Source organism: Hyperolius riggenbachi, chromosome 8 (assembly GCF_040937935.1).
Source record: "Hyperolius riggenbachi isolate aHypRig1 chromosome 8, aHypRig1.pri, whole genome shotgun sequence".
Taxonomy (NCBI): Eukaryota; Metazoa; Chordata; class Amphibia; order Anura; family Hyperoliidae; genus Hyperolius; species Hyperolius riggenbachi.
In genome coordinates this window covers 12,656,879-12,683,679 of record NC_090653.1, presented here as the reverse complement: position 1 = coordinate 12,683,679, position 26,801 = coordinate 12,656,879, and the positions used below count along the sequence as shown (strand labels likewise).

General features: G+C 48.2%; 1 protein-coding gene across 7 annotated transcripts in view; it reads left to right on the top strand.

Moving 5' to 3' along the window:
- The window catches only part of PCDH11X (protocadherin 11 X-linked), a 1,835,932-nt gene that overhangs the window by 923,686 nt on the left and 885,445 nt on the right, over positions 1–26,801 (top strand). For 6 of the 7 annotated variants that reach the window (XM_068249999.1, XM_068249997.1, XM_068249998.1 and 3 more), the window contains one exon: positions 13,959–14,027. In XM_068249999.1, the coding sequence (XP_068106100.1) occupies positions 13,959–14,027 (69 nt within the window). Of the gene's footprint in view, positions 1–13,958; positions 14,028–19,502; positions 19,624–26,801 lie in introns of those variants that run through there. The other variant, XM_068250003.1, reaches the window with a different exon arrangement.

Sequence of the window (26,801 nt, the reverse complement as noted above, 5' to 3'; positions counted from 1 at the left end):
TTTCTGTTGTTTTTGACATTTTTCAGTTAAAAAAAACCAAAATATAATGCACTGTCATATTTGTGACGTCGTGTACACACATACACATCTGCAGATGACACGTTTGTGAATGAAAAGTTGCGGTTTCCACAAGATTCACTGTTTCAGAAAAAAATTGCAGTTTCCATGGTATACAATGTATTCTCGCAAAAATATATTTGGAGCAAAAATATTATTTTCTACACGAAAACGACTTTGGTGGAAATTTGTGAGCTAAAACAGTATAACTTACCTCAGTCATGGATAACAGTCAACAAGTGGAAAAGTCCTGCAGAAATGTATTGATCACATGACGACGCGTTTCACGAGTGTTGCCCTGCGTCTTCCGCTAAAAACAAACAAAAACAACAACAAAAAAACGCCTCAAGGTAAATTTAAAATGGCTAGGAGCACCTGATTTAGATTGCCCCAAATCCACGCTGCGTAAACTTTGCGACAAATGTGACTTTTAATTATTTGCATCTTGTTACCCAATAGTAGCGAAGCCTCATTGCAATTTTCACTCTGTCATTATTTTTTTTTAATTAAAGGAACACTCCAGTGAAAAAAACAAGATTTAAATCTTAAAGATCTGACAGAACTGACAGGTTTTGGCCTAGTACATCTAATCATGATGGATTCTCAGGGTTTTTTTATTTTCAAAAGCATTTCCTGAACAGCAATTTAACTGCAAAATCGTAAGATGCCAGACAGCCTCTCTACTCACTTGCACACTATTTTGGCAGTTACTGAGTTACTGAGACTGAGCAACTGCTATTCAGGAAATGCTTTTGAAAACAAAGAAAACCCTGAGAATCCCCCATGAGGAGATAGACTAGTCCAGAACCTGTCAGGTTTAACTGCTTACTTTTTTCACTGGAGTGGTTGTTTAAAGGACAACTTCAGTGAGAGGGATATGGAGGCTGCCATATTTATTTCCCCCTTAAGCAATACCAGTTGCCTGGCTGATCCTCTGCCTCTAATACTTTAAACCATAGCCCCTGAACAAGCATGCAGCAGATGAGATGTTTCTGACATTATTGTCAGATCTGACAAAATTAGCTGCATGCTTGTTACTGTTGTGATTCGGACACTACTGCAGCCAAATAGACCAGCAGGGCTGCTAGGCAACTAGTATTGCTTAAAATGGAATAAATATGGCAGCCTCCGTATACCTCTCATTGCAGTTGTCCTTTAATGGCTGGAGGGGAGACTTGGCTCAGCTGGTCTCCACCAGGAAATGCCCTGTTTTACAGCCGTCGCCTTCCCTCAAATCTCATGTAAATTTTACTTTGGAATATTTTAATTGATATTTGGTAACTGTCTGAGCGGGAGATAAATCATGTGTGAATGGGGTGGGCCGAGTCCCCTGAAAGCTGCTGAATAATTATGCTGACAGGATCCCAGCCTCACCACTTAGGAGGAATAGCTGACCCAGCAGAGCAAGGGATGTTTAAGCGCCAGAGAATTTATAATTACAATGACATATGTAAAGAGTATTAGAGACGTTCAGTGAGATCTATGAAAACATTAAACCTCTCTAAGAGGCCTCCTCACACCATGCATTATGGAAATGTGACCTTGATCCTCGGTGTATGGATAGTGCGAGTTATAGACTGGAGGTGCCACAGAGTAGTGTTGGGCGAACATCTAGATGTTCGGGTTCGGGCCGAACAGGCCGAACATGGCCGCGATGTTCGGGTGTTCGACCCGAACTCCGAACATAATGGAAGTCAATGGGGACCCGAACTTTTGTGCTTTGTAAAGCCTCCTTATATGCTACATACCCCAAATTTACAGGGTATGTGCACCTTGGGAGTGGGTACAAGAGGAAAAAAAAATTTAGCAAAAAGAGCTTATAGTTTTTGAGAAAATCGATTTTAAAGTTTCAAAGGGAAAACTGTCTTTTAAATGCGGGAAATGTCTGTTTTCTTTGCACAGGTAACATGCTTTTTGTCGGCATGCAGTCATAAATGTAATACATATAAGAGGTTCCAGGAAAAGGGACCGGTAATGCTAACCCAGCAGCAGCACACGTGATGGAACAGGAGGAGGGTGGCGCAGGAGGAGAAGGCCACGCTTTGAGACACAACAACCCAGGCCTTGCATGAGGACAAGAAGCGTGCGGATAGCATGCTTTGTACCACCATGCAGTCATAAATGTAATAAAGATAAGTGGTTCAATAAACAGGGACCACGCGGCAACGCTAACCCAGCAGCAGCACACGTGATGGAACAGGAGGAGGCGCAGGAGGAGAAGGCCACGCTTTGTGAGACACAACAACCCAGGCCTTGCATGAGGACAAAAAGCGTGCGGATAGCATGCTTTGTACCGCCATGTAGTCATAAATGTAATAAAGATAAGAGGTTCAATAAACAGGGACCACGCGGCAACGCTAACCCAGCAGCAGCAGCAGCAGCAGCACACGTGATGGAACAGGAGGAGGCGCAGGAGGAGAAGGCCACGCTTTGTGAGACACAACAACCCAGGCCTTGCATGAGGACAAAAAGCGTGCGGATATAGCAGCAATGCTTTTTGCCGCCATGCAGTCATAAATGTAATACAGATGAGAGGTTCAATAAACAGGGACCGGAAACGCTAAACCATCCCAGATGTTCATCGGTCATGTTACTTGGTTGGGGTCCAGGAGTGTTGCGTAGTCGTTTCCAATCCAGGATTGATTCATTTTAATTTGAGTCAGACGGTCTGCATTTTCTGTGGAGAGGCGGATACGCCGATCTGTGATGATGCCTCCGGCAGCACTGAAACAGCGTTCCGACATAACGCTGGCTGCCGGGCAAGCCAGCACCTCTATTGCGTACATTGCCAGTTCGTGCCAGGTGTCTAGCTTCATGCCCGGTTTCAGGTCCAGCGGTGCCAGCCACAAATCCGTCTGTTCCTTTATTCCCCTCCAAATTTCCTCCCCTGTGTGCTGCTTATCCCCAAGGCAGATCAGCTTCAGCAACGCTTGCTGACGCATGCCAACAGCTGTGCTGCACTGCTTCCACGATCCTACTGCTGCTGGTGCTGGGTTAGCATTTCCGGATGAGGTACAGCTTTGAGATGCGTTGGAGGAGAAGGAGTCAGAGAGGTAGGTGCTGCTGTTGTTATCCAGCTGTTTGCGGCGTGGGCAACACCCGCGCCGTAGCAGGTGAGGAATCGCTGCCAGGCTCCACAAGGTTCACCCAGTGCGCGGTAAGGGAGATGTATCGACCCTGGCCGAACGCACTCGTCCAGGTGTCAGTGGTGAGGTGAACCTTGCAGGCAACGGCATTCTTCAAGCTTCGGGTTATTTAGCTGACCACGTGCTCATGCAACTCAGGCACTGCAGAGCGCGCAAAGTGGTAGCGGCTGGGAACCACGTAACGTGGGATGGCCACTGACATCATGCCCTTGAAGCTGTTTGTCTCCACCACTCGATATGGCAGCATTTCGCAGGCCAGAAGCTTGGCTATGCTGGCTGGCTGTTACTGCCACGGCCCGGGGGTCATTTGCTGGCAATTTCCTCTTGTGCTCAAACATCTCAGAAACAGACAACTCAACCGTAGCGCTGCACACCGAAGGGCTGTTGGTTGTTGTGTTTGATGAACACTGGGAGACCTCAAGAGCACTAGTCCGGAAAGTGACAGTGTCAGCATCGTCTGATGTTTGTGAATGTTGTGAACCACGCAATGGCTGGGCTACTGCTGCTGCTGAGGCGGGTCTGGTGGTGAGTCTGGTGAACCCAAGGGAGGCAGTGTTGCTGGTGGTACCCTGTCCTGCCGCGTTTGCCCACAGAGTGGGATGTTTGGATAGAATGTGGCGGCTCATGCTGGTGGTGGAGAGGTTGTTAATACTTTTCCCCCTGCTCAGGCGGGTCTTGCACACCTTGCAAATCGCCATGGTAACATCCTCAGTGCAGTCTTCAAAGAAAGCCCAGACTTTAACTGGCTGAGGACTCGGACCTCGTGCGTGATGTGCTGGTGCTGCTTAACCCACTGCTGGACGCTTGAGAGGTCATCCAAGTAATTATCTGGTCCTGTTCTTTTGGATCTGTGAGGGTTGTTGTCCTGGACAACATGGGCAGTATTGAGTGGGTTTTCTTGGGTGCTCCCCTGTGGCCTGTACGTGAACCGTCAGGGGAAACACCTCTTCCCTTGCCCCTCCCTCTTTCACCGGATTTCTTCCTCATTTCACTTATCCTTAAAGTACACGCTGACTGGCAGCAGTACAGTGGCAGTACAGAAATGCTATACAGTGGTGGGTGAGCGGTGTACCACTATTGTCAGCAGTGACACAGAGCACAATGCTATACAGTGGCGGGTGAGCGGTGTACTACTGTTCCCAGCAGACACAGAGTGGAAGTAAACACAATGCTATATAGTGTGGCTGAGCCGTGTACACAGAGTGGCATTAAACACAATGCTATATAGTCTGCTATATAGTCACCCCGAACAGGGTGATGTTCTGCAGAACCCGAACAGTGGCAAACACTGTTCGCCCAACACTACTGGGAGGGAACGCAGATTTTAGTACCTAAACACACGATACAACATGTTTTCCGGGGTCGGACTCTGAGGCACATACAGATGGTCCCGATCATCATCCTCATCATACAACTCTTCTCCTGAGTCTGACCCACCCACCACCTCTGCCACCCCAACATCCCCAGACACAGACCCCTCATCGTCCTCAACATTAACTTGGGATGCTGGCCTGAGCCAGACCTCCTCCTCCACATCAGGCCCCATCATCTCCTCAATGGCAGCCCTCATTAATCGCTCTGGCGACGGACTGATGGACACAACGTTCTCCTCCGGGGAGGGCTGCTGCTGACCACTGGCTGCTGGGGTGGATGTTATAGCTTGCGTGGGGCGTTGGCTGTTGCTGTTGTTGGGAGTGCTGCTCACAGCGGAGGTCTCTGGGGAACTCATGTTGAGCTCATATAGTGGTTGACGGTGAGTGGAGTATTACTGATCCCAGCAATATACACACTGACTGGCAGAGTACGCAATGCTATATAGTGTGGCTGAGCGAGGTACACAGAGTGGCAGTAAACAGAATGCTATATAGTGTGGCTGAGCGAGCGGTGTACCACTATTCCCAGCAGACACAGAACAGTGAACAGAATGCTATATAGTGTGGCTGAGCGAGCGGTGTACCACTATTCCCAGCAGACACAGAACAGTGAACAGAATGCTATATAGTGTGGATGAGCGAGCGGTGTACCACTATTCCCAGCAGACACAGAACAGTAAACAGAATGCTATATAGTGTGGCTGAGCGAGCGGTGTACCACTATTCCCAGCAGACACAGAACAGTGAACAGAATGCTATATAGTGTGGCTGAGCGAGCGGTGTACCACTATTCCCAGCAGACACAGAACAGTGAACAGAATGCTATATAGTGTGGCTGAGCGAGCGGTGTACTACTGTTCCCAGCAGACACAGAACAGTACACAGAATGCTATATAGTGTGGCTGAACGAGCGGTGTACTACTGTTCCCAGCAGACACAGAACAGTACACAGAATGCTATATAGTGTGGCTGAACGAGCGGTGTACCACTATTCCAAGCAGACACAGAACAGTGAACAGAATGCTATATAGTGTGGCTGAGCGAGCGGTGTACCACTATTCCCAGCAGACACAGAGTGGCAGTAAACAGAATGCTATATAGTGTGGCTGAGCGAGGTACACAGAGTGGCAGTAAACAGAATGCTATATAGTGTGGCTGTGCAAGCGGTGTACTACTATTCCCAGCAGACACAGAGTGGCAGTAAACAGAATGCTATATAGTGTGGCTGAGCGAGGTACACAGAGTGGCAGTAAACAGAATGCTGAGCGAGCGGTGTACTACTATTCCCAGCAGCGACACACAATGACTGGGGGGGACCCTGGCTAGCGTGGCTGGAGCGCGAACTACCCTGCCTGCCTACCCAAAGCTAAACCCACAGACAAATGGCGGAGATATGACGTGGTTCGGGTATTTATTTACCCGAACCACGTGACAGTTCGGCCAATCAGAGCGCGTTCGGGTCCGAACCACGTGACCCGTTCGGCCAATCACAGCGCTAGCCGAACGTTCGGGGAACGTTCGGCCATGCGCTCTTAGTTCGGCCATATGGCCGAACGGTTTGGCCGAGCACCGTCAGGTGTTCGGCCGAACTCGAACATCACCCGAACAGGGTGATGTTCTGCAGAACCCGAACAGTGGCGAACACTGTTCGCCCAACACTACCACAGAGTCCCAGAATATGAAAATATATGGAGTCTCAGCTTTTCATGCTCTCTCGCTCTTCTTCTTCTCTGGCTCTCCCGTCTTTATTTCTCTGGATTCTCATCTTCTTACTTCATCGGTTGTGACCTCATAATACCCCAACGTGATTACTGCAGCTCGTTTCCCTGTGGCCTATCTGCGGAGCAACTGGCTCAACCCCAGCCCATGCTGGACTTCTGCTGCACCACTCCTCCACCTGTCAGTCTCCGCCCCCAGCCCATGCTGAACTCCTGCTGCACAACTCCTCCACCTCTCAGTCTCCGCCCCCAGCCCATGCTGAACCTCTGCTGCACAACTCCTCCACCTCTCAGTCTCTGCCCCCAGCCCCTGCTGGACTTCTGCTGCACAACTCCTCCACCTCTCAGTCTCCGCCCCCAGCCCATGCTGGACTTCTGCTGCACCACTCCTCCACCTGTCAGTCTCCGCCCCCAGCCCATGCTGAACTTCTGCTGCACAACTCCTCCACCTCTCAGTCTCCGCCCCCAGCCCATGCTGAACTTCTGCTGCACAACTCCTCCACCTCTCAGTCTCCGCCCCCAGCCCATGCTGGACTTCTGCTGCACAACTCCTCCACCTCTCAGTCTCCGCCCCCAGCCCATGCTGGACTTCTGCTGCACCACTCCTCCACCTGTCAGTCTCCGCCCCCAGCCCATGCTGAACTTCTGCTGCACAACTCCTCCACCTCTCAGTCTCCGCCCCCAGCCCATGCTGAACTTCTGCTGCACAACTCCTCCACCTCTCAGTCTCCGCCCCCAGCCCATGCTGGACTTCTGCTGCACAACTCCTCCACCTCTCAGTCTCCGCCCCCAGCCCATGCTGAACTACTGCTGCACAACTCATCCACCTCTCAGTCTCCGCCCCCAGCCCATGCTGAACTTCTGCTGCACAACTCCTCCACCTCTGTCTCCGCCCCCAGCCCATGCTGAACTTCTGCTGCACAACTCCTCCACCTCTCAGTCTCCGCCCCCAGCCCATGCTGAACTTCTGCTGCACAACTCCTCCACCTCTCAGTCTCCGCCCCCAGTCCATGCTGAACTAGTGCTGCACAACTCCTCCACCTCTCAGTTTCCGCCCCCAGCCCATGCTGAACTTCTGCTGCACAACTCCTCCACCTCTCAGTCTCCGCCCCCAGCCCATGCTGGACTTCTGCTGCACAACTCCTCCACCTCTCAGTCTCCGCCCCCAGCCCATGCTGGACTTCTGCTGCACAACTCCTCCACCTCTCAGTCTCTGCCCCCAGCCCATGCTGAACTTCTGCTGCACAACTCCTCCACCTCTCAGTCTCCGCCCCCAGCCCATGCTGAACTTCTGCTGCACAACTCCTCCACCTCTCAGTCTCCGCCCCCAGCCCATGCTGGACTTCTGCTGCACAACTCCTCCACCTCTCAGTCTCCGCCCCCAGCCCATGCTGGACTTCTGCTGCACAACTCCTCCACCTCTCAGTCTCTGCCCCCAGCCCATGCTGAACTTCTGCTGCACAACTCCTCCACCTCTCAGTCTCCGCCCCCAGCCCATGCTGAACTTCTGCTGCACAACTCCTCCACCTCTCAGTCTCCGCCCCCAGCCCATGCTGGACTTCTGCTGCACAACTCCTCCACCTCTCAGTCTCCGCCCCCAGCCCATGCTGGACTTCTGCTGCACAACTCCTCCACCTCTCAGTCTCTGCCCCCAGCCCATGCTGAACTTCTGCTGCACAACTCCTCCACCTCTCAGTCTCCGCCCCCAGCCCATGCTGAACTCCTGCTGCACAACTCCTCCACCTCTCAGTCTCCGCTTGCCTCTCTAGAGACACGAACATACACTTGGCTGGGTGGACAGGTTTTTTGGCTCTCGGCCGTGTAATTGTAGAAAAGGCGCCGTTAATAAGGGTACGGTGGATTACTGCTGGTTTACAGCTTGAAAATGGACCAATCAAATCCCACCAAGTTAGAAGTACATTGATTCAACTTTAAGCTGCATGAATTTACGTACAGCATTCCCATACACCTGCACCATTTTAGGATTGGTTGCATCTGATTGGCCATCTCCATTTCTATCCTCTATTGCAAGCAAAAGAAGGATTAAAGAGAAACTCCGACCAAAAATTTTACTTTATCTTAATCAGTAGCTGGTACCCCCTTTTACACGAGCAATCTATTCCTTTTCATAAACAGACCATCAGGGGGCGCTGTATGACTGATATTGGGGTGAAACCCCTCCCACAAGAAAAGTACGTACTCCTGGCAGTTTCCTGTCTGTGAACCTTGCTGCATTGTGGGAAATAGCGGTTTACAACTGCCAAAAACCATGCAGCAGCTACATCACCTGCCAGTAAAATGTTCACTGGAGTTCCTCTTTAACTCTCCTACTGTTCCCGGTAACACTGAATAGAGTTTTTCAGACCATCTGGGAGTGAGGAGGCAACTGTAGGTCAATGAGTAGTGGATAAAACGGTGTGTGAAGGGTTCAATATTGCATAACACACTGAGCAGGGCGGAGTTGCAGAGCTTATAGTGTTGCAGTGGGCGGAGGTGGGCAGGTCACATGTTCTGTTCAGGGGAGGGAACTCCCACTCTAAAAGCAATAAGGGCTACTGGATGCTGCTGGTAAGAAACTTGCAAAAAATATTTGGCCAAACGCACAACTGCACAATGCAAAAACACTTACATTGCTTATTAACCTCCCTGGCGGTTTGGTAAAATCCGCCAGGGGGCAGCAAATACCTTTTTTAATTTTTTTTTTTTTCATGTAGCGAGACAATGTCTAGCTACATGATAGCCGCTGCTGAGCGGCATCCCCCCAGCCCCTCCGATCGCCTTCGGCGAACGGAGATCAAGAGATCCCGTTCAAAGAACGGGATCTCTTGGAGGGTTTCCCCCGTCGCCATGGCGACGGGGCGGGATGACGTCACCGACGTCATGACGTCAAAGGGGAATCCGATCCACCCCACAGCGCTGCCTGGCACTGATTGGCCAGGCAGCGCACGGGGTCTGGGGGGGGGGGGCGGCTGCGGCGACGGGTATAGCGGTGGATCGGCGGGTAGCGGCGGCGATCGGAGGTTACACGCAGCTAGCAAAGTGCTAGCTGCATGTAACAAAAAAAATATTATGCAAATCGGCCCAGCGGGGCCTGAGCGGTTCCTCCCGGCGGCATAGCCCGAGCTCAGCTCGGGCTTACCGCCAGGGAGGTTAATATAAAATGATTATCCTACACCTTAAATGACCACTAGTGCCAAAAAAGTAGGCAGTTAAAATCTGACAGAACTTACAGGTTTTGGGCCAGTCCATCTCCTCCTGGGGTATTCTCAGGGTTTTCTTTGTTTTCAACAGCGTTTCCTGAACAGCGGTTTAACTGCCAAAATAGTAAGATACCAGCCATCCTCCCTACTCCCCTGAACTCTATTTTGTCAGTTAGACTTTGCAACTGCTACTCAGGAAATGCTGCTGAAAACAAAGTAAACCTTGAGAATCCCCCATGAGGAAATGGACTGGCCCAAAACCTGTCGGTTCTGTCAGAATTTAACTGCCTACTTTTTTCGCAATAGTGGTCCTTTAAAGAAAGGGGAGGATGAAACGTAACTGTAGTGATGTGTGACTTTAGCTACGGAAGGCCACCTCTACTTATGTCTCTGTGACGTGGGATTTTCGGTGAGGAGCACTGCAGTTTTGACGTGACCGCTACAGTCACTCTTTACTGTGATGAAAATCACGCCTCGAGAGTATCGTTGTTCAGCAGACACCATCTCGTTGATCCGCAGCTTGTTATTATTGCTCTTATTTTCAATCGTTTTTTCTCCTTCCCCTTCCTGTTTTATGACTTGAGTCTTCTCCTCGGAAAGCCTTCCACTCTAGACAGACCGCAATAATTTGATCTTCCTGACTTGGCACATTAATGCTTCCTCGTGACTGTGAGCAGCCTGTGAAACATAAAATGATGAACACACATTTAATCAATTGATGGAACAGCCCTTAATGAAGTGCACGTTTCGGGCTGCGAAAGAGCCTCAGGAGATTGTTTGACGACCGGCGAGGAGTGTGTTGTTACAGAGTGGAAGAGTGTGTATTCACTTTCCTCTTAGGCATGGAGGCTATAATCTTTCATTCCTGATCCCTCTTCTTCCTCCGGAGGGGTTGGCAGCCTGAGCGTCTGATGGTGAGAGGGAACCGGGAGTCATTACCGGTGGAGGAGGACTTCTCAGATACAGGGAAACATAAAAGGGAATTGGCTGGGGTGGCGGCGTCCAAAGGCTTGCCAGCAGAGAAGTGCTGCTAGTTGGCTATGAAATTATTCCATTAGAGGTTCAACTCTGCCTCTTGGAACAATCCAGGCCCCGTTTGAACTTTGAGGTTCCCGGACATCTCCTTGATCTCCCCGTGTTGTCTCAGATGTGGCGTGACCTGTGTCTGCCTCCGAGATTAATTAGTGATACGCATTTTACATGGAACTGACATTTCCCAGAACACGTTGAACAATTCATGTTTCAGTCCCAATGGAGTACACCGTCTAGGAGTTCTAGATGAGTTTAAGGCCAATTACTGGTGACTTAACACTAGAGAGAAAGTCAGTGAGATGCAAGAAATTCTGAAGTACTGGTACACACTTTCAAATATGATTGGGCCAATCACTGACCAATTTTAGCACTTCCATGTAGTACGACGGTCAACAAATGTTGAATACTGAGCAGATTGTGCAGATAAACCCTCATACTACATGGCGGTGGTAAAATTGCTCAGTGATTGGCCAATCATAAAGGGTGTGTACCAGGCTAAAGTCTGGAGGATGCAAACACAAATTCTTAAGCCTGGTACACACTGTCAATTATGATTGTCCAATCACTGACCAATATTACCACCTTCATGTAGTTTGAGGGTCAACAGATATTGGATGCAAGAACAGGTTGTGTAGGTAAACTCTCAAACTATATGCAAGTGGTAAAATTGGTCAGTGATTGGCCAATCATAATTGAAAGTGTGTACCAGGATAAAGTCAGTGAGATGCAAAAAAAAAAATCTGAAGCCCAGGTACACATTTTTAGTTATGATTGGTCAATAACTGACCAATTTTACCACCTCCTTGTGCTTTTAAGGGCCTGTTTCCACTACACGCAAATTGGATGCAGAATGGATCTATAAAAACTGACTCCAATGAATGTCTGTGGGCCTGTTTCCACTAAATGCAATTTTTCTGATGCAGATTTTCCAATAGGCATTCATTGGAGTCAGTTTTTCTGCATCCAATCAGCATGTAGAACAGTTTAGACTAGTCTACTGATGGTTTTTAGTCTACTGATGGTTTTTAGTCCACTGATGGTTTTTAGTCTACTGATGGTTTTTAGTCCACTGATGGTTTGCTCAGTCGCATCAAAGGGGAATTCACTATTACCAAATGTTTTAGACCTGTTTTTAGACCTGGTTTAAACCATTTGGTAATTAGGTGGGTAAAGCAGGGGAAATGATCAAAAGATGCAATTCACAAATGAGTAGCTATGACTGACCTCCTTCTCCTCTGATGAGCTCTCCTCTGCATACAATTACACTTCTGCATAATTAATTCAAAAGGTTCCACCCTCACATCTAAAATACCTCACAGAATTACTTTACCCACAGAAATCAGCTGGTCTAATCTCTGTCAGAGGAAGTGGGCGTGGTCACTCCTTGTTTGCCTTTGTGAGTTGTGTAATTACTGAATGTTTAGATCAGGTCTAATAACAGGTCTAAAACATTACACCAAACCATCAGTAGACTAAAAACCATCTGTAGACTAGTCTAAACTGCTTAAGGCTCATACACACATCAGACCATAGTCTTTGGAAAATGGAAGATCACAGACCAATGTTACCCCCTTCCATGTAGTATGAGATCCATACTCTACACAGTCTATTCTATGGAGCTGAACTCCCCATCAGACAGAAATCTTTGCAAGATGCTGCACACACAGATGCTGTACAGACACAAAAGATCAGTATCTGCAAAAGATCAGTTCCTGCAAAAGATCCGTTCCTGCAAAAGATCCGTTCCTGCAAAATGCATTCATAGTCTATGAGATCTGCAGGTCATCATACACACCTTGTTTAACGGACATTCATCTGCAGATCAGATCCACCAGGATGGATCTTCAGATCTGCAGATGAGTGTCTGATCTGCAGATGAATGTCTGTTAAACAAGGTGTGTATGATGATCTGCAGATCTCATAGACTATGAATGCATTTTGCAGGAACAGATCTTTTGCAGATACTGATCTGTTGCATGTGTACAGCATCTGTGTGTGCAGCATCTTGCAAAGATTTCTATCTGATGGGGAGTTCAGCTCCATAGAATAGACTGTGTAGAGTATGGCTCTCATACTACATGGAAGGGGGTAAGATTGGTTTGTGATCTTTCATTTTCCAAAGACTATAGTCTGATGTGTGTACGAGCCTTTAGTGAATTGAGGCCAATCTGTTCTAGTATTCAAAATCCGTTGGCCCTCATGCTACAGGGAGATGATAAAATTGGCCAAGCAAAAAAAGGTGTGTACCGAGCTTAAGCTCTTAATACAAATAGTCTGCACCTTGAAATTGGCACTTATGCTGTTTTTGAAAGCCACAGTTTCAATCTGCCTGCAATTTGTGTTAAATTTGCCTGCACGCTGTAATTATTGGTATTTCACAATCTGTTGGCACTCATGCCACACGGAGGTGATTAAAGTTGGCCAATCATTGGCGATTCAAAATTGGATGTGTGTGCACTCCCTTTGACTTTAGCGATGCGAGGTGAGAGTGTTGTCCAATACGCCACCTAGGGGAGAGACTGCAGATAGCCAATGGATTTCCAATGAGGTACTATGTATAGAGAACAATCGTAATCATTAAGCTCATGAGGGAAAAATAACTGCACCCATTTATACATTCTCATCTTCTATTCAGTCTATAGTCTTCCTGCTCACACTCAGTCTGAAACACGCCCCCTTTGTCACATGGGCATGTAGAGAGGAGAGTGCTTGCTCAGCTGAAGCCACACCTACCTACTGACAAACAACCTATCATGGCTGCCATATTCTAATAGGGAAGTATGGCTGTAGGCAGACTGGGGCAATTAATTGGCAGCACGGTGGCATAGTGGTTAGCTCTCTCGCCTTGCAGCGCTGGGTCCCCGGTTTGAATCCCAGCCAGGTCAACGTCTGAAAAGAGTTTGTATGTTCTCCCTGTGTCTGCGTGGGTTTTCTCCGGGCACTCCAGTTTCCTCCCACATTCCAAAAACATACAGATAAGTTAATTGGCTTCCCCTAAATTGGCCCTAGACTATGATACATACACTACATGATACATACATGACTATGGTAGGGACTAGATTGTGATCCCCTCTGAGGGACAGTTAGTGACAAGACAATAAACTCTGTACAGTGCTGCGTAATATGTCGGCGCTATATAAATACTTGAATAATAAATAATTAAGAGGAGAGTTTTTCGGCAGCTGGATGTACGGACCCCCATTTTGCCACGCAGTGCTATCAACCTCATAGCAGCTGCTATGGTGAACCCTACTCCACTGTGTCCAGTTTCTCCAGCCTGGACTTCGAAGAGGAGCTCTGCTCTCCCTATTTCTCTCCCTGATATTTCCGTATACAGATAAAGTCACTTTTATTTGAAGCGTACTGTAAGTAAATGTCTGCTTCATGATATTCGGAATCTTTTATAATTTTCTTTTGTTCTCTCTTTGGCAGGGAAAAGACGTTGGGAAACTTCAGTCACCGCTGAAAGAATCACATCTGGAGAACTGGATTCAGCCAACGGTAAAAACAAAACTCTTTGCTTTGCAAAACTTTAATGTTCAGCCTGAAAAAAAAAAACGTCTTTTTGTTTCTTCAACCAAAACTTCAAGGAAAGTATCTCAATGAATCCAGCTTTGTGTCATCGTATTATCGCTTTACCTTCTGTAGTGTGCCGTAAACTGACATGGTATTTGACATGGTATCTACGGTGGTCTTTGAATGTTTTGGGGAGTAAAAGTGGCCTTGTAGTAACATAATGGGATTAATAAATGTGTATATATCAAACTTTGGTGCCCAAATTATGATTTAAAAAAGAGTAAATTTGCTACCAGCAATAGCTGGCAGCTGAATTACGTCTTGTCCCAGTGTCCATGGTGGCCTGGAGAGGGAATAGTAATTAACGCCACCGGGACTTTTGCAAGAGCAAGGGGAGACATTTTTTAGTTTCACCCTGCGGCCAGTTCCCGGTTGGCACATGTTTGCCCATGTAAAGAAAAACCCAGGTGATTTTCTGGTTTCCCTATGACCCCATAAGTTCCTGTATGTCTGAGAACAGATTGCAGAATTTTAGTGTACCTGAGATGAGTAAAAAAAAAAAAATGATACATACCCTGGGCTTCCTCCAGCCTCCTTCAGGCTGATCACTCTGTAATCCGTAATCAACAAGGAAAATATGGCCAACATTTCGGAGCCACATAGGATCTCTTTATCAAGGCAATGTTTGCTCAGAGGCAAAGATCTGTTATCTGCTGTGCAAAGGTTCCTGCAAAGGAAGTGGGAGTCTGGCTCCTCTAACACTCGCTGCTGCTGATCCCAGACAATACACATCGCTGTCAGCGAGTGTTAGAGGAGCCAGACTCCCACTTCCTTTACAGGAACTTTTGCACAGCAGCAGACAGATCTTTGCCTCGGAGCAAACATTGCCTTGACAAAGGGGCCCTATGCGTCTCTGAAACGTTGGCCATATTTTCACATGGAACCAATAAAGATTAACTTTGGATGTGCCAGCCCTTGTTGAATACTGCATAGAGGGCGTCATCCCTCTTTTCAGCTGTTGCACTCCCCTTAAAGTGCACGCAAATTAAAAATCCAAGATTTTCAGAAATAAAATCTATTTTCTAAATAATAATAATAATAAATAGCAGCCTTTTTTCAACTGCATGATGACAAATATAGCATATTTTACATTTATTGGAGGAACCCCTCCCTTCCTTTCATAGGCCTGGTGCACACCAAAAACCGCAAGCAGATCCGCAAAATGCTAGCAGATTTTGAAACGCTTTTTCTTCTTTTTCTGTAGTGTTTCAGCTAGCGTTTTGTGTAGCGTTTTTGGTGTAATAGATTTAATATATTGTTACAGTAAAGCTGTTACCGAACAGCTTCTGTAACAAAAACGCCTGCAAAACCGCTCTGAACAGGCGTTTTTCAGAGCGGTTTGCGTTTTTCCTATACTTAACATTGAGGCAGAAATGCATCCACAATCCAAAAAATGCCTCACCCCGGGAGTATGCGTTTCAGCAAAACGCCTCCCACTCTGGTGTGCACCAGCCCATTGAGATACATTACCCTAGCGTATCCGCAGCCGCAAGTGGATCGCAAACCGCAGCTGAACCGCTCTGGTGTGCACTAGGCTATATTCTCGGGACAGAATCCGGCAAACTGGTGGAGTAGGTGGTGCCCGGAAAAGGAGGAATTGCTAATGGCTGCCACCTGTATAACCCTAGTTATGGAAAGAGAAGGGTGAAAAGCATGCACTGAAATGCTCATAGGCTTGAAGGAGTGTTTATTTATCTTTGTATGTGTCAGAGTGGTGCAACTAAATATTTTGAATTAAAAAAAATGTTTGGTTTGGGTCCGCTTTAAAGATTATGGGTTTAATCCCTTTAGTGAGTGCGAGATAATACTACCAATGTGATTGCTCCATAAATCGGGTTCAGTCTGCGCAGGCGCAGTCCGGCCATGCGCTCTCCTCCCATCGTGCTTCCATGGATGGGATCGTTCTGCGCAGAATGTTCCCAGTGGAGGAATTATTGGGCCACCTAATGGAGAATCCAGGTGGCCTGGAAAAACGGTGAGGTAACAATCAGCCTGAAGGTGGCTGGAGGAAACATCAGGTATGTGTTTTTTTTTTTTTTTTTTTTTTATATGATCTCCCGTTTCCTTTGAAGTACACCTGAAGTGTAAAAAAATAAAAAGTTGGATCCTTACCTCAGTAGTTATAGAAGGCTTTATATGGTTTAGAGGCTTCCCAGGTCCTCACTGAGCCCACCGCTCAAACACGGGGCCCTCTTCAACTTCTCTGCATCTGGATACAGACTGGGCATGTGCACATAAGGTCTGATCATGCCCAGTAGAATGAAGCCACGTGTACAGGGCTGATTTCCTCCATGCACAAGCTCCTCCCCTAGGGCATGCATAGACCTTACTTTAGCATGCACAGTCCAGATGTGCTCATTCATGGCCGGGAGTGCATCCAGAAGAAACTATTCAGATGGCACACACCGTACAGTTACTGAAGGGCCCTGCCCTGGACTTGCAATGTGTAGAAGGATTCAGGAAACCTCTGGGCTATCCACAGGCTTCCCACTTCTGAGGTAACTATAGAACTCCTCTGATGATTCTGTTGGAGGCCTCAACTAATATTAGTCATGACCTTAATTCTGGAATTAATAGCCTCCTCCAATGCGTAGTAGTAGTCTATGATGGTCCAGGCGGCGTGGCTTTACATGCACTACCCCGAGCGCTGTGAGGAAACCCCAGGCAGGAGGGCGGCTGCCGGCAGCACAGACAGCACCATCTGTGCATCTGAAAGGAAGCTACTATGTAAATGTGGGGGCTATTCATTGCGGATCAAAGGTCATGACTAATATTAGTGAAGGCTAGTGTTGGGCGAACAGTGTTCGCCACTGTTCGGGTTCTGCAGAACATCACCCTGTTCGGGTGATGTTCGAGTTCGGCCGAACACCTGATGGTGTTCGGCCTTTTAAGTTCGGGTTCGTCCCGAACTACTGAATGGCCGCCGAACAGGGCCGAACAGGGCCCCTGTTCGGCCGAACAGGGCCCTGTTCGCCCGAACATGCCGCCATACGGCCCCCCTATGGGGTCGCAGGCATAAGGGGGGAGCATGCCCCGATCGCGGGGGGGTCGGAAATTCCCCCCACCCCCTCCGCTAGCGCTCCCCCCTCTGCCCGCTTCCCCATACAAAAGTTTAAGGCAAGTTAAATAGTACTTGGTGGCTGGCGCTGGCAGTGGAGTAAGGAGGAGGAGGAGTCCGAGTAGCAGAGTGACGCGTTGAGGCCAGGCAGCGGGCGGTTCAGCGGTAGTACCCTTGTGGTACTTCCGCCCTTTCTCTGACCTCACGTCCTCTGCATACGAGGGTACGCGTCACGCGTACCCTCGTATGCGTCATCACGTAGAGGACGTGAGGTCAGAGAAAGGGCGGAAGTACCACAAGGGTACTACCGCTGAACCGCCCGCTGCCCGGCCTCAACGCATCACTCTGCTACTCGGACTCCTCCTCCTCCTCACTCCACTGCCAGGCCAGCCACCAAGTACTATTTAACTTGCCTCAAACTTTTTTTATGGGGAAGCGGGCAGAGGGGGGAGCGCCAGCGGAGGGGGTGGGGGGAATTTCCGACCCCCCCGCGATCGGGGCATGCTCCCCCCTTATGCCTGCAACCCCATAGGGCCCCCAAAATGGGCATGTTCGGGGGTCCCATTGACTTCCATTGAGTTCGGCGTTCGGGCCGAACATGCCGAACATCTGGCCCATGTTCGGCCTGTTCGGCCCGAACCCGAACATCCAGGTGTTCGCCCAACACTAGTGAAGGCCTGCAACTGAGCACCTAGCGATGGAACAGCGGTGAACCGGGGGAAAGGGTGGTCAAAGCCTGAGAAAGGAGGCTAAGTATAACATAAGTAGGCACTGTATTTTACTTCTTTTTTTTTTTTTTTTTGTCTCAGATGTCCTTTAAAAATCATTTTATTGATAAGGTGTGAAGATACCATCTAGGACAGTGATGGCTAACCTTGGCACTCCAGCTGTGGTGGAACTACAAGTCCCATGAGGCATTGCAATACTCTGACAGCTCTAAGTATAACTCGGGGAAGGAGAGGCATGATGGGATTTGTAGTCTTGTCACAGCTGGAGTGCCAAGGCTAGCCATCACTGATCTAGGGATAATCTTAAACTACTTACACATGCTGGTTTGAACTTGGCCATGGCGGACGATAACGACCGGCATGGCCGAGAATCAGTCAGTCAGACCAGCGTGTGTACAGCGGCTGACGATCGCTAAAGATCCGGCATGTTGGGTGTTTGGCAATGCCCGACATCCAAGGATTGCTCGATCACATTGTTCTCACCACTGCCCCGCCTTCCAGAAGCTGCTCCGTCGCATGTGCTTGCCATGTCTCCGCCCCCTCTCCTACAGCATCGTCAGTTGCCCAGTAGGGATCGGTACACGATGGGTGACAGCTGGATAAGATCCAGCAGAGCTCGCTAGGTGAGTATGGTCTCCCAGAATACACTAGGAGAAGGCTTCCTGACATCATCAAAGCCTAAGATGAACATCAGTGGGACTGGAGGGGCTACATACCAACCTGCATCCAATATAAGAAGCCTTTTCGATGCTGAGAACAGAAGAACTAACATGAACATGTGTCCTGAGTAATATATAAGATTCATAACAGATCATCGTGGTGCAATCTCTAGGTGATATAGTGATGGTCATTCTATTTATAAATTAACGATCAGCTTGATGACAACTGCATGGCTCACTAAATAGCATTTTTCACTCTTGTAGCCACATACATCGATCCGGAATTGGCCTTGTGACGCCGCATCCTGTTCCATGCTGGCCGGGCCCAACCCCACGCTATGTCCCCCCCCTCCCGGTGACCGCCGCTGGTTCCGAGCGCCTCTTTCCATACACATGGCTCACAAGGTTGCCAGAGTAACGCGGGTGTGTGTGATGTCACACATGCGCTTGCGTGTACGCTGGCAACCAAGGCAACCAAGGCGCATGGATGAATGGAGGACAGCACCCAGAGGCAGCGGCGGACACTGACAGGTAATCTATAGTACACTGGGGATCAGGGGGGAACATTAGGGGTGACAGCCTTAAGGGTTTCGTCACTCGCCACTACCACCGCGCACCCAACCGACCACAACGGTCCAACATCTTGCAGCATGTCCTACCGATTTCATTCAACCAATTTCAACCTGAAATTAGTCGCATCATTGATTGGGCATGCATTTGGTGGCACCGATTTGCATCCAATTTGATTATAATAATTAAATCGGATGGTCGTTCGGCCGCCAAGTGATGTATGGCTACCGTAACTGGACACGGATGCAATGAAACTCTGTAGACCACACACTTTTTCTAGTGAGATGTCATTGCTGGTGGTGATCCGATTTGTCTTTCGAATAAATGGATCTGTGGATCACCAGTCTGTACCATCATGTGTATTGTCTCCTCTGCTTCCCAATAGCGTCTCTTCACCGCCGGCATCGTGTTTTGGATTCTCGCCACCGCCTCCGTGTTGTCATCAGACAGGGCCTGGAAGGTTCATCTTCTCGGAGAATGTTTGTTTGATTGAACAAGATATAATTTGCTCCATCGATGGACGGAGAAGAAATGTAATCAAGGAGCAGCATAACTGATTAGACTGTTCTGGCAACAGAGAGTGGAATTAGCCGCGCGTTGTTGTTTGACTTATGTTCGGTTATTGAGAATCTTTCATTAGCCGGGCTCCGGTTTACAGAGGCAGGAGCGCGTTTTATGATCATTGTGTGGAAATTACTGTGCTCTGCAAAGCAAATTATCTACCTCTTGGGCACAAGTCGTTACATTGTCCTGGGGATTTTACGCCACCGTCAGCCAATAGCAATGAAATATGCACAGATCCGTCTTGTGGAGTCTTCGGTGGCTAAAATGTTATCCCAGAGAGGTGCCATTTCCTTGTCCTCCTCGCCTTACATGTGGCTTCCCTGGGGAGGACGTTATTATACATTCATGGGCGTAATTTTGATGAGTGTCACTATCTCGAGGAAAGTTTTTGATTGCTTGGGCTTACAGATAATCTATATATTGTTGAGATAATAAAGCGTTATTGTCTTCAGGTTGAAAGCAGTGAGCTAAGTTTTGAAGTTGAAATTGTAACTAAAGTTTCAAGACTTAAAGGCCTCGATTCATAAAGCATTACCTCATGCGGTAATGCTGAAAACAGCAGACTTTACCGACCACTTAGCAAAATGTCAATTCATAAAGGCTGTTACCGCATGAAAAGCTGACATTACCGACCAGGGAGCTAAATTACCGACTTGGCTGCAGTTACCGACAACACATGTCAGTAAATTGTCAGCAAATGTCAATTCATAAAGCCTTCAACATGCGGTAAGCCTGGCGGTAGTTACCGACACCTCTGGTGAGGTCTTAACAAGTTACCGACAGCTCTGACAGCTCTGATTAATGCAAAGTGCAGAGATCCGAAAGTCTGTTTGATTCATCTGTGGAGAGAGCCAGAAAGCCCTCTGTGTGAATCATTTCAGCAGGCAGGGAAAGACTGTGTGACTCATCTGTCTGAGTCATCAGTGGTAAGAGCCGGCTGTGTGAGTAATTTCTGCAGGCAGGGAAAGACTGTGTGACTCATCTGTCTGAGTCATCAGTGGGAGAGCCAGAGAGAGCCGTCTCTGTGATTCATTTCTGCAGAGCAAAGAGGGAATCGGGACACTGCTCTACTCTACCGCTCAATGGGCTGCGGTAATTTACCGGCCTCCAAGGGCAGCTGGGGAAATCTTTATGAATTAGCACACAGACCGGGAAAATACCGAGTGCGGTATTTTCCCGACAAGATTTTTGTTATCGCACTGCTGTTTATGAATCGAGGCCAAAGTGGTCTAAAACTCAGCATTTCTTCTGTGCTGTAAAAGTTTACTTGCAGCTTTAAACCTACTAGCACACCAAAATTTGTAGCAGAACAACATTCAAACAGTGAAATACAGCACTTTGTTCTTCAGTGGAAAGCCCCTTCAACTTGTGATCTGCATCCAAAGAGATAACATTATATTTTGTTTATATTCTTTTGTTGTTACATTCCTAGCTGTGCTGAAAATGAGCTCTGTCTGCTTCTAGTATGCACACAGTTGAGAAATTATCACTAGAAGGTTTTAATATATAACTACAGCAGCTATGAATGAAATGCAATGACAGCTTTCAGAACAGATAAACTGTACTTTGGGAACTTTGCTAATGTTTATTAAATGTAAACAAAAGATAAAGATGCGGCCAGAAGCATTCCACTGAAGAACAAATTGCTGTGTTTAGCTGTTTGGATGCTGTTCTGCTACAATTTGTTTGTGGTATTAGATTTAATGCTGTTGTAAATAATTTTTAGAGCAAATCTTTTAAAGCAAATGCGGAGTTTCCTACCACTTTAAAAGATCTTTAACCTTCTTAGCGGTAATGGACGACTCAGCTCGTCCATTACCGCCGGAAGGCGCCGCTCAGGCCCCACTGGGACAATTTTCACAATTTTTTTTTTTCAAACACGCAGCAAGCACTTTGCTTGCTGCCTGTTGATTCCGCTCGCCGCCGATGCGCCGCTATCCGCCCCATAACCGCCGCTCCCCCCCCGCCGAGACCCCTGCGCAGCCTGGCCAATCGGTGCCAGGCAGCACTGCGGGGTGTGTCGGAGCGCCGGATGATGTCCCGACGTCGATGATGTCATCATGATCGTCGCCATGGCGACGGGGAAGCCTTAAAGGGAATCCCGTTCAGAACGGGATTTCCTTATGGGCGAGTGCGCCGGCGGCGATCGAAGGGGTGGGAGGGATAGCGCAGGGAGGGGGGCATCATGTAGCTAGCGCTAGGCTAGCTACATGATATAGAAAAAAAAATTAAAAAAAATACTGCTGCGCATGCACCCTGGCGCTCTTAACCAGCCGGGCGGTATGGACGAGCTCAGCTCGTCCATCACCGCCGGAGGCTGCTGCTCAGGCCCTGCTGGGCCGATTTTCTTCAAATAAAGAGCAGCACACGCAGCCGGCACTTTGCCAGCCGCGTGTGCTGCCTGATTGCCGCCGCTCTGCGGCGATCCGTCGCGAGCAGCGGCGAAAGAGGGTCCCCCGCCCCAGCCGCCTGAGCCCAGCGTAGCCGGAACAAAAAGTTCCGGCCAGCGCTAAGGGCTGGATCGGAGGCGGCTGACGTCAGGACGTCGGCTGACGTCCATGACTTCACTCCGCTCGTCGCTATGGCGACGATGGAAGCAAAACAAGGAAGGCCGCTCATTGCGGCCTTCCTTGTTTATTCTGGGCGCCGGAGGCGATCGGAAGAACGCCTCCGGAGCGCCCTCTAGTGGGCTTTCATGCAGCCAACTTTTAGTTGGCTGCATGAAATAGTTTTTTTTTTTATTTAAAAAAAACCCTCCTGCAGCCGCCCTGGCGATCTTAATAGAACGCCAGGGTGGTTAATAGAACGCCAGGGTGGTTAATACACGTATGTTTAGTGAAGATCAGAAGATGCCCAGCCATGCATTCATAGGCTCTGATTGCTCTTGGACTTCTGTACATGGATTAGTAAGATTAGATAGATTAGCTAAGTAGAGGCAATCAGTAAGTCACTAATTACACCAGCTTGCATACAGCTTGAAGTTGGCCAAAGGGATCTACATCTAATCGGTCAAATGTGCATCAACGTTGCATGCGTGTCAGAAAGCTAGACTAGCACGTCATTGAGCATTTCTATTAGAGAGTCCGCAGCCTGAGCTGCCACCACTGCTCTGATTGGAATCAAAGCAGGGGCGTGACTAGAAATCACCGGGGCCCCCAGAAAAAATGTGGATGCTCCCTTCCCCGGGGTTCCCTCAGGGCCATTTTGAGGAGCACATGAGGGAAGAGCATTGGCCACACATCGGCGGGGAGGGGGAACACTCCATCCCCCGCCTCCCCTCCCTCACCTCGGGCTTTCCCCTCAGCGCTCCCTCTACAGCATCAATCAGTGGCAGCGGGCGGCGGGCAGCAACACATATTTCCATCCACCGTGGAGGACCGATTGCTAAGTTCCTCATGCTACTTCCTGTTTAAACAGGAAGTAGCGTCCGACGCTTAAAGAGGGGAAGCTCCAGTGCATTTAACGCCTGGAGGTATGTGTTCCTTCTTGCCTGCTGCCGCTGATTGATGCTGGAGGCGGGCGCTAAGGGGGGGGCCCGCCAAGGTCCAATGCCTCATGCTGCGACCCCTCCTGCCCCTCAAAACAGCCCCCTCCCCCATGGCTGCAAGGCTTGCAGCCCGTATTGTTAATGCACTGAGTCAAAGTTTTGTGAGTTTTTTTAGTGGATTAGACAGAGCAGTAATGACGATCTGGTAAAAGCCTCTAACTAGGAATCATTTTAACGTTCTCCTATATCGCTCGTTAGATTCTCTGTACCCGTCTGCAGTATTTGTATAGGTGGAATTCTTTTTTTTTTTTTTTCCTTTTTTTTCAACACATCTCTGTTGGTTTCCCCCAGGCTGCAAACAGCGGGGGGCGAAGCTGCAGAATCTGAGCATCTGTCTCTGAAACAGGACCGCAGTGCAGTGCTGACATCCCCCCCCCTAACAAGGACAGCCATTCATCGCAGCTCCCTGACAACCACTGTCTGATTGGCATTAATGTCCTGTCGGTCGCTCTTTGTGTAGCTCTGGCGTATTCTGCAGAGCTTTACAATTTGCAGATACGGTAAAATAAACACACGAGAGTCGGCCGTGAACGCGATAGACAAAGAGAGGCATTTTTACAGCCGTGACACGTTCTGTGGATAAGAGAGGCATAGGCCCGGCTTCTGCGAATGCTGCAGTCTAGTGTGCACCTTGCTAACTGACAAAAGACTTACAGCAGCCTTCCTCAACCACTATACCCCGGAGGAACCCTGCAAATAACTTTTGGATCCCAAGGAACCCCTGCAAACATTTTTTTTTAATCTCGGGGAACCCCTGCTTCTATTTTGCAAGAGGCGTGGTCTTTAAAAGTAGGTGTGGCTGTTTATTTCACTACCCCCTATTACAGTGCCTCTCATTTAGTACAATTTAGTGCTTATTTTTACAGGACCCCCTATTATAATGTGCTCTCTACTATACTTCCCCCCCCCCCCCCCCCCCCCACACACACACACACACACACAATGGGGGAAAATGCAGAGGAACCCCTGCAAAGTACTCAAGGAACCTTGGTTGAGAAAGCCTGACTTACGGTATCTTACCTAATAAAACCTAACTGCCCCTGCATACTCCTGTCCTTGTGTCCGTGCTTTTTGCTACTGAGCATGTGCGCAGCACGGACAGCCATTAGAACAGGAGAACGGGGCCAGTTAGTCGTGCGGCGGGTGCGCGCATGCGCACTGACATGCAATGGTGTCGGTGGTGAGAGACAGACCTAAGCCCATTCTAGAGCCCGTTTTTAAAAGGGCTTAGGTCTACTAGTACTGTATGTAAGCAGCATGGCTGTCTATTTCAATAACCTTAAAGGACAATTGTAGTGAGACGTATATCGAGGCTGCCATGTTTTTCCTTTTAAACAATGCCAGTTGCCTGGCTGCCTTGCTGGTCTATTTGGCTGCAGTAGTGTCTGAATGACACAAGGAACAAGCATGTAGCTAATCTTGTCAGATATGACAATAATGTCAGAAACACCTGATCTGCAGCATGCTTGTTCAGGGGCTATGGCTAAACATATTAGAGGCAGGGGATCAGCAGGATGAAAATCAGTGCTGACAAGTGCATGCCTGATAGACAAAGCAACCAATTTTTTGGCCAAAATTGGGCGCATTACCTGGTCGGGCATGCTGCAAGATATAGGGCCGACTTGCTTGATCGTGTGCTCGGCGATAACGACAAGCGATATTGAGATGAGCAACAAACGCAATAAGATCCCTGAAGCTGTCCCCCCTAACGTGTAGTGTTCCCCCACCCCCACCGATGCCCAGTGCACTGCATATTACCGGGTCCCCGGGCGCTGCTTGTCCGCTGCTGGCCCCCCTAATGTGTAGTGTGCCCCACCCCCACCGATGCCCAGTGCCCTATATATTACCAGTCCCCGGGCGCTGCTTGTCCGCTGCTGGCCCCCCTAATGTGTAGTGTGCCCTGCCCCCACCGATGCCCAGTGCCCTATATATTACCGGTCCCCGGGCGCTGCTTGTCCGCTGCTGGCTCCGGATGTACTCCTTGCTCCATACACGTGCCCCACGTGGTAGCCGAGTAACGGGGTGCATGTGATTTATTGCGGAATCAGAAATTGTCATTTCCGATCATCTCTTCTCGCTGCGATTGCGTTGCAAAAGCGCCCTCCTATCTGCAACCCGAGAGCCGGTACAGCAGCCTCCTTCCTTGGCCTGGTGATGGAAGATGAGATAGTCAATGAAGGGTTACAGCATTGTTCTACAAACCATTATCGCTCTATAATTCCCTCATCATGCCCAAACAGAAGCGTGCGCCGGACCCTCGGTGCTTTTATGGTGGAATAATTACTTGCATCATCAAATAAAGAGAAAGCGTAAGTCGGTCTCCCGAGCCGGGATTAGCAGATCCGAAGACTGCTCCTCAGAAACGTTTTCGACTGCTCAGCGCCCGCCGAGCCCTCCGGTTCAAAGTCAGAAGTCAGAAACACACAAAACCAGTCATAGGATTCCCCGCGCTTTGTTTTCTTCCCTTCCTCCCATCACAATGAAAATATAAAAGCAAACTGCCAAAAGCAAAATTGTAAATGCGGCGAGCTCTGTGAAGGTCATAAGCGCGGAGAGATGAGGGATTCTCAGAAAGGCGAAGAATGAGGTGGAGGCGTAATTAGCGTTTGTCCGCCGCAGCGTTTGTTGGCGGGCATATCAAACAGGAACCTCCAATCCAGCTTGTGTGTTCAGAGAGTTTAAAAATCAAAAATCAGGACATTAATAGGGTGGCGTCACCCAACGCAGGCCTTCTACTGTTTAATCAATTAGCAATGATGAGAAAAATTTACTATATCCCGTTCAGCACCGCAGTCCAAAAATCTCATGCATCCGAGCAACGTTCACCTCCCATTCATTCGCCTAGAACTTTATTGCTACTTATCACAATGAATTGATCTATATCTTGTTTTTTCCGCCACTAATTAGGCTTTCTTTGGGTGCTACATTTTGCTAAGAATTATTTTTTTCTAAATCTATTTTAACAGGAAGATTAGGAAAGAAATGAAAAAAATTCATTATTTCTCAGTTTTTGGCCATTATAGTTTGAAATTAATATACGCTACCGTAATTAAAACTCATGTATTTTATTTGTCCATCTGTCCTGGTTATTACACTGTTTAAACGATGCCCCTATCACAATAATGATGTCCCTATCACAACATTATGGTGCCGATATTTCATTTAGAAATAAAGGTGCATTTTTTAAATTTGCGTCCATCACTATTTATAAGCTTATAATTTTAAATAATATGATAACATGTTCTCTTGACATGCATATTTAAAAAGTTCAGACCCTTGGGTAACTATTTATGTTGTTTTTGTTTGTTTTTTAATTGTATTTTTTATTTTTATTTTTATTAAAAAAGTGTATGTGGGTAATTTTTGGTGTGGGAGGGAAACGGTTAATTTTAAATGTAAAATAATATTTTTTTTTTATTAAAAATGTATGTTGGTGCAGTTTACTTTTTTTTACAGTGAAAAAAGTCCTGAATGCGAACGATCTCGCATCCAGGAACTAAAATGCTGTGGAGTTGTTTCCTGGGGGCAGAAATAACGCGCTCTCTGGAGAGCAAGCGTCGGTATTTCTGCGGG